The 8,339-nt window shown below is 45.3% G+C and overlaps 1 protein-coding gene across 1 annotated transcript; it reads left to right on the top strand.

Annotated features, from left to right (window-relative positions):
- Positions 1 to 608: 608 nt before the first annotated feature.
- On the top strand, positions 609 to 7,864 carry RNF26 (ring finger protein 26). The gene has a single exon (XM_035140111.2). It carries the CDS (start codon positions 1,563 to 1,565, stop codon positions 3,066 to 3,068), a length of 1,506 nt encoding a protein of 501 aa, XP_034996002.1. The 5' UTR covers positions 609 to 1,562; the 3' UTR covers positions 3,069 to 7,864.
- Positions 7,865 to 8,339: the final 475 nt, after the last annotated feature.

Here is an 8,339-nt window from a genome sequence, read left to right as displayed (position 1 = left end):
CCTTTTACCTTATAGGCAATTGACAGGATTCCTTCTTCACTTTTTAAAATGCTACAACCCCCCCCCCCCCAAAAAAAGTGTGTGGGGCGGGGAAATGAGCTCCTTCCTTCGGTTTGCAAGCTGAGCTCCTTTCCTGAAATCTCACCTCAGATTTTAAATAACAAAAGTCTTTTGTCTACACTTGCCCCCCCCCCCGCGCCTTTCAAATGAGGGGGAGAATCCCTACAAGAAAAAAGGCGGGAAAATTATACTCCCAGTCACAATACAGTAATACCGTACACTCTCCTTTTAAACCTAGGACCCCGCCCACCACAGAATCACGTGACCTACTAACAGTCGGGCAGCGTCCGTCCTCCTCCCTCCTACTATTATCCTCCGACTGTATTGGGGCGGGGCTGCCCCCTCAACGGCCTCGGCAAAGCCACGCCCCCTCGGCACTCTCCGTCAACCGCCCAGTGGCGTTTTTCAAAACTCTCCAATCGTGGCACGGAGGCGAAAAACAACAACAACGACGAGCAAATCATGCGCTGGACGGTTCAACGTCCGTCGGGTTCCCCTGGGTTGATTGGCTGCGGAGCGTTGGCCCCGCCTACCAAAATGGCGGCGCCCATCAGCGCGAAGGTAAGAGCTTCGGATGCAGCGGCGAGTGGGAACGATTGCTAGACTTAACGGGATCGATCTCCCCACCTTCCTTATTCCGCTGCTTGCAAGTAAGAGAGGGGGACGCAAGAAGGTGGCAACGGTTGTCAAGGCGAGGAGTGGATGCTACGGAGGGAGACCCACCCGGTCTGGGCTCCAGTTCCCTAAGCTGACTTCAGAGACCTTCAAGGAGCCCCCCAGGGGGAGGGGATTTCACTGGAGCCTTCCGTCCCCTCCCCCCTCCCCTGCATGCGTCCCTAGTACACTAGCGGGCATGTCCTAACTTGCCTTCCCCCGTCTACTGTGTTCCACGCATTTTCGCCACAGCGGATTGATAAGAATCTCGTCTGATGGGGGTCTGCCTTATTTTCCCCATGCAAATAAAAACACACTCGCTTCTACCCCTTTTGCTGACAGCATAATCCTGAAATAAAAAGCTCAGCAGGAAGAAAGAAGCTCTCACTTGTAGCATGTGGGGACATTTGCTTAGATCTCAATAACTCTTGAGTGAAGTGAGACTACAGGTATTATTTTTTTGTCAAGTGAGTGATTTAGGAGCCAGACCTGCTCCCTTTGGAAAATGGAACTGTTGCTACCTGGTCTGAAATAAATACTTTGTATATTCGAATTGGAGAGAAAAGCAACAAAAACAACTCTTCTTCCAAATTGAGCATTCCTACAAATTTTATAAGAAGGGATTAAGCCTCAAAGGACAAGGGAGCATTGATGTTTGTCTTCAGTGCACTTTCCATTTTGATGCCAAAACAGTCCCTTATTTCATAAAACACTGAAATACAGTACGTAAAAATCCATTCCTAGGATACTGGGACCTCTCCTTTCAGTCTTTTGGGAAGCGGTGCAGCTCCCGTCAGTGGCAATCAAACTCTTGTCAGTCCAATTATTCCTATTTTTGCCAGCTCTCCATGTGGAGCTCCGCTATGGATCTAGTGTTTCTGGTTATCAATGGTGTGGGAATGATTTTGGACCTCTTGGTTGTCTTGCTGGATGTCAACTTCTTCCTCTTTTCCACACTAGTGTCCTTCCTCGTCTGGCTCATTGCATTTGTTTATAGCCTCCCCAATACCTTGGTTGCTTGTGTGATCCACTGCTGGAATGGGATTACGTTATCCTTGCTATGCATAGCCGAAGCATTGTATTATTTGACTCTGGGCTCTGTGCACACCATCATCAACATGCTGCGGGGCTTCTTCTCCAGCATGGAGAGCTTGAAAGTAGTGGGCCACCTGTTCACCCACCTGACACTTAAAAGCAAAGATATTATGCACCGTGGTTTCTGGAACCTGGTTGGATCCGGCCAGTCACTTCTCAGGCAAGTGTGTGAAGTGTGTGCCATCATCATGAGCCTTGTGGCTTACTTCGTCAACAGCATCATCAACATCTGCCTCATCGGAACCCAGAACCTTTTCTCTCTGGGACTGGCCCTGTGGGAAACTGTTGTTGGCCCCTTTCTGAGGGTCACCGATATTTTTGCAGCTTTTGTTGCACGGCTGTCCAGCAGTGCCATTGCTATGGCCATCCTCCTGTGGACTCCCTGCCAGTTGGCGTTTGATCTGCTGGCCTCTGTGAGCAAGCTGCTGCTTAATGTTTTCTTCCTCAACCTCTATGGTTTGATGTTGCTGTCTGTGATTCTTGCCACCAGCATCTTAATCCTCAACCCTCAGCTGACGTGGACACTGGCAAGCCAAATGTCTGGCTATTTGAACACCATGCCTTCTTACCAGCGCCTGCTCAGAGACATGCGTCGCCTGTATCAGATTGTACTCTTGTCATTGGAGATGGTCTTGAGCTCGCAAGCTTGGCGCAGGTTAGCTGACTGGAGCCTCCAGATGGCTAGCTGGAACAGAGGTGGCAGGGGAGGAAACCACCATGTGGAACAAGAGCAACAGCTTTTGCTTGAGGACAACCAAGAAAGGCCAGGAGGACCTGCTGTAGTTCAGGGACCAGCTCCTCCCGGAGCAACTCATCCAAGAAGACAAGGGCCACCTGTGACCAATCAGCAAGCTGTACCCCGTGCCCGCCAAACATGGCAGGCAGCAGCTCGAGGCAGCAGGAACCAGCACAGAACAGAAGATGATCTGGAATCAACTACACAACGGAGTCTGCAGTCAGGGCAGCACTTGCAGCCTCCTAGTGAAGGACCAAGCACATCACATGCCAAACCTGGAACAAAAGAGCAGCTTAATACTCTGGAGGACGACGATGACCCATGGCTTCTTCTGAAAGAACAAGAAGAGCGGAAGAAATGTGTCATCTGCCAGGACCAAACAAAGACAGTTTTGCTACTTCCCTGCCGGCATCTTTGCCTCTGCCAGCAATGCACTGAAATCCTGCTGCAGCAGGCCATATACCAGCGCAACTGCCCACTCTGCCGGCAGATGATCCTGCAGACTCTCAATGTCTACCTGTGACCTATGTGGAGGGGATAGCTTTTTCCACATTCCTTCAAGCTTTCCATTGGCCAAAGCATGTGGGGCTGCTGGCATTTTGGACCTGCTGTTTTCTATGGCAGCTGGTTGACAGCAGCTTTATGCTGATCGTTGATATTGGCAATGGCTACCCTTTTTTTTATTTCCAAAGAACTATTGCAGTCAGTGCAACTTGGAAAATACTGTGGATGGTTTCTATGCACCTCTGTTTTCATTTTCTTGTTTCTGCCACTAGCCGATCACAGTAATCATCTAGAACTTTGCTGTTGCTAAAGATGTTGAGCCATCATGTTGAATATACAAAAGTGTGGCTTAAAAAAACAACTGGTAACATGTCAGCCAGAAGCTGATAAGTAATTAAGGTAGATTTCTGGTAAGGAGCTACCTGTTGCAAAGAGAGCAGATTTTTGGGGGGTTTCCTATAACTTAGCATGTAAACAACAACAACCCTTAGCAGGCTTGTTTGGTAAACACTTGGGGGAATATGTTAATCCTTCCTCCATTCTTTTATTGGGGGTATGAAACAATATTCTCACCCCAGCATTTCTTTCTAGACTACAGCTCCTGTAATCCCTGACCATCAGCCATGCTGATGTCTGGAGAGCCATAAGTTTCCCACCTATGTTCTAATAGTGAGACTTCAGCAACCTGAAACTGACCAGAAGGCCAGTTTTATGGTTCTCTTCAGAATATTGTCTAGTTACCTTAACATGTATTTGTGCATTCTGTAGTAGGAAAGTTCATACTTCCAAGCACTGGTGTGTAGATTTCTGACAGGTGCTATACATAGAAAGGCTCACTAATTTAGCTTGCACTTTTAAAAACCATGCACCACAGAATCCCTACTTTCAAGACGTACTTCCCAATACCCGGTGAGCATCTTTTTGATGTGTAATTTTGAAAGAGCTGTGGCAGCACTGTCATTTCCCACCCCCCTCCAGGTTTTCTGTGCTCATTTGTTTCAAGACTTCATATAAAAAGCAAGCTGGACACCAAATGTGCAGCTGTGGAGCACAGAGACACCACACACTAGCAAGCTGAAGTCAGGATTCTCTTGTCTCTGCTGGCATGTAACTTCCACAGGTCACCTATGCAAAACTATTACATTCCAGCTTTGTTGCACAACTGATTGATTGATATATATTTTCACTCTTTGGGGTCCAGCTGGGGAAAGCTGATGTAACCAAATATAGTCGTAACAAGTGGCAAGCCTCTTATCAACAGTGCTGGAGACTGAATGGTTTGACTCCAGGCCCTGTTAAGTCTGGTGTGGACTGATAATACGATAAAGCTTTTTATGGCTACTTGTCTGGGTAAGATTCAAACAGGGTGGTGACCTCAGTAAGAAAGCCTGGCTCTGGATCTGATCGCTTAAATCCAGAAGACTAAACCAGTCTCCCAGGTGCTAGTAACATTCGTTCTAGAAGGAAAATCACAAAAGCAGGAAGGGACATAGGCTAGAGTGGTTTGTTTTGACTGTTGCACGTGGCATAAGAGTAACCTCTGGGCTCCCTTTTTTCCAGATCTAGTCAGAAAGCATCCATAGCTCTGCTTCTTGGAAATTGGGCACGAGAGCAAATCCAAAAGCATAGAAAACTCAGTGAATAGCTGCTGCTAATCTTCATCTCTCCTGTGTCTAAAATGTGGAGCTGAGAAAGACAGATAGTGGTTTACTCACCTCACCTGCTACCCTGACCAGAGCCATCTGGTTTCTTGAATGTTTAAACTGGGGAAAAGAAAGCTGAGAGATAGAGATATGAAACCCTGACAGGTTTTATATTTGTGGTGTTCTTTTGAGTTTTCTAAATTATTGAAAGCTGTTCCTAGTCATAAATGGAGTGCTGCACCTGGGCCAGAGAGATTTTTGCAACCTTGTTGAAGCTGTGGCATAACATGGCTTGATCCTGACTGTATAAAAGCACCCGATATCAGCGTCCTTCGCAGAATAGTTTTAATAGCATTAGAATGTGGCTGGCACCCTGGTCCTAAGTGTTTGCTTTGAAATATGCCCTGTTGATTTTAATAGCACTTCCCAGTGAATATCTCTTTGTAACAGATGAGGTCCACAGCTGAAAGGTCAGGGTGTCATGAATTCCACCATCGTGACCTTAAGCAGCACCCTTTGCAGCAGACTTGAGCAACGCATCCAGGAGACCTTGCCTTTTGTAACACTGCTCAAAGCCCTCTGGGAAGGTTGTTCAACCCTCACCCCCAAATGCTTCAGGGGCTAAACTTCACTTTGCAAAATGAGAATGAAGACTGGAATCTCAAAGCGGATTTTCCCGTCCTGAAAACTAGAGTGTCTACCTTGTTGAAACACATTGTCTGCTAAGTCACTTGCTAAGATTTTATGACACTTGGTTTGAATGTTGTGGGGGTGCACAGTGTGGGGGTTGCAAAATCAGAATTTTTCAGTTGCATTGTAAAAACGGGACTGTTTTAAACCCTCCCAAATTGTGGAGTTTTTTTTTTAAATTTGGAAAGTCTTCTTCATTATGTTTTTAATTTTCTTTTAATTCTGAACCTTGCAGTTAAATCTGCACAGTGCTGCTGAATCGTAACAGAGTATTTGCCAAGTTCATTGGTTTTGAGGGAGAGCTGTGGCACCCCCCTGAATGATATGATGTACTCTCGTGTAAAGCCAAAGGTTTGGTAGCTGAAAAATGGATTTGAGCAAATGCTAAACTGAGTGCCTTAATGATGGCAGGTCAGAAAGGAAGACAGTGCTGAAGGCAAGCTAGCTATAAAGCTAACAAACTCAAGTCAGTTTGTGATTGTGTGTGTATGTGTGTATGTGCATTTACATGGGATCAAAGAGAGTTTATATAATCAGTTGTACTATGGTTTGGATCTAGACAGTCAACATGTGTTACAAGGTAGTAGGACAGACCCTGCAACTTCTGGCTGCCGATGGGTGGTTCTATTTTTGTAATCCTCTACATAACAAAACTTTCTACAAGTTAAAATCAAAGTAGCACATCAGAGAGGCGTTCTTTGTCACCCTGCTTCTTCTTATTTGCAAGTAGAAAGCTAATGTTAACAAATTATTATTATTGTTATTTATTTGGAGGGGAGCATTCAGTAATGTGAACCTCCCCACCTGCAGTCTGAATCAGTACAGTGCTCTAGTTCTGCAAGCTTAGACCAGAGTTTACATGCACTGATTTGTACTGAGCAACTAAAAAAATGTGCAAGTTGGAGAGCAACCTAGTTTAAAATAATATGTGATTTCTCTAACCACCCCACCTCCCAAAATCTGTATCTGAGGAGTTTTATTCCAGTCTTTCTAAGCAGTTAGATGTGTAGAAGTGCACATTTTGCAATTTTTGGGGGGGTGGAGGATGGAGAATGGAGCAGGAGCAGAAATGTATGGTGTTACAGCAAAGGCCTGCCTACTGTCCTGTGGAGCTAGTTGCTCACTCCTGATCTGTGCCTTGTTCAAACTGCTGCCCACTCTCACAAACCTTCTGAGTGTTACTTTATAAGAAGATGAAGAAGACGTGCAATTGCCTTTTATCCAGCACCTGGTCTGTTGTCTCCTCTTGCAGTTGCCCTTCTTGCTGCCTCTGGAGGGGCCTTTTGGTTTGCTTATGTGGTAATGGCAAAGTCTATTCTTTGCACTATGTAAATGATTGTTTGCAAATTAAAAGGAACCATTTTTCACAAAATCAGCTCTTCCCACTGTTCTTTTTAAATGATTTTATTTTAAAAAGGAAGGAACTCGAGGCCGCTCCTTTTTGTTTATTCCATTTACGTTTTCTGGGCTGACATGTCACCGAAAGAGCCTAGTGGCTTTGGTGGAACTGAAGAATCTAGATACAAATCCCACACAGAGCCACTGAGTGGCCTTAGGTAAGTTATTATCTCAGCTTCAGTTCCCCAGCTACATGATACGGTTGAAATGAAACCTTCCACAGGCAATGCAACCACACTTTTATTTCCCCCAACTTTGAGGACTAGTAATTTAACACAAATCACTTGGGTAGCATTTTCTACATAATAAACCAGCTTCTGTGTGAAAGTCTAAATGAATGAGGTTTCTGAAGACGTCCAGAACTTATTGAGAGCAAGTCTTATCTTGGGTAGCGTTCTGCAGTCGGTATTTTCCAACTCTAGATTTAATCCTTCAGTCTGAGGTTGGCTCCTTATCTGCATTCTGACTTGGGGCTGCTGTGAGTTAAAATTCCAGCAACCACTTCTGCAAAGGAAAGCCCCTTTTGAGGCACAGCTGAAATCTTGCCAGGCCAGATCATTGTGGTCTCTCTGGCAGCCACTGTGATTCCCTTCATGAAGTTCAGCCAAGAAAGCGAAACCTAAATTGAGTGACTCTCTCACCCTGGAATCCTCCACTATAGGATGAGAGAGCTAGCTGGATAGGTTTCCAGAGCAAGCTGGGAAAATGCTGATTAAGAATTTAAAGAATGCACCTGGGGTGATGATAGTGGTGTTAACATATATTATGAATGAGCTGTTTCTCTGTTAATAACAGTAAAAGCAATTTACAATCAATAACAACAATGAATACTTAAAAGAGTGTTCAAAGTGCTTTGCAGATGTGGTGGGATGATGTAGCAACCCTGTAAATCAGGTTGGTATCATTCTTCCAAAATTTCAGAGGATGGGGTGAGTGAATGGGCTGAGGCTGAAAGACAAGTGGCATACTTTTATAGCTCAGGGGCAAGTTGCTCATTTTTATTTATTCTGTTTATTGAATTTCTACCCACTTTTCCTCCTAAAGGAGCCTGGGGTGGTGAACATTACACACAGAGACATGTAAGGAGGCCTCAGCTTTTCATGAAAAGCAGCCACAGCTGGCTGTGATTTTTTCTTTTCTTTTCATGCAGAGGTTGTAAATAATGCTTTTCCTGCTGGCTATTTTTCTCCTGGGTTACATGATTCCAGGTGAAAACGCTCACCTAGATAGAATCTAAGGGTTTAGCAGCTTCGGAGGGAAGAAATGGCTGTTGGGAGACAAGCAAGTGGAATGGATGTAGTTCAGTGTCAAGAGTATCAGCTTTGCACGCAGAAGGTCCCAGGTTCAATACTTGGCATCTGGTGGAGCTTGGAAAGACTCCTGACCCTGGAGAGCTGCTGCCGGTTAGTGTAGACAATACTGAGCCAGGTGGACCAATGCTTAACTCTGTATACGACACCTTTCTATGTTCCTATGATATAGTACTCCCTTCTCAGCCTTACCCAACGCAGTGCCCTCCAGATGTTGTTGGACTCAAACTCCCTTCAGCCCTAGTCAGT

The sequence above is a fragment of the Zootoca vivipara genome, chromosome 15 (genome assembly GCF_963506605.1).
Source record: "Zootoca vivipara chromosome 15, rZooViv1.1, whole genome shotgun sequence".
Lineage (NCBI taxonomy): Eukaryota > Metazoa > Chordata > Lepidosauria > Squamata > Lacertidae > Zootoca > Zootoca vivipara.
The sequence above is the reverse complement of the archived record's forward strand: the minus strand, read 5'-3'. Positions and strand labels throughout refer to the sequence as shown.

Coding starts and splice junctions, on each gene's coding strand:
- RNF26 (XM_035140111.2), top strand. CDS start 1,563: ATGTGGAGCTCCGCTATGGATCTAGTGTTTCTGGTTATCAATGGTGTG.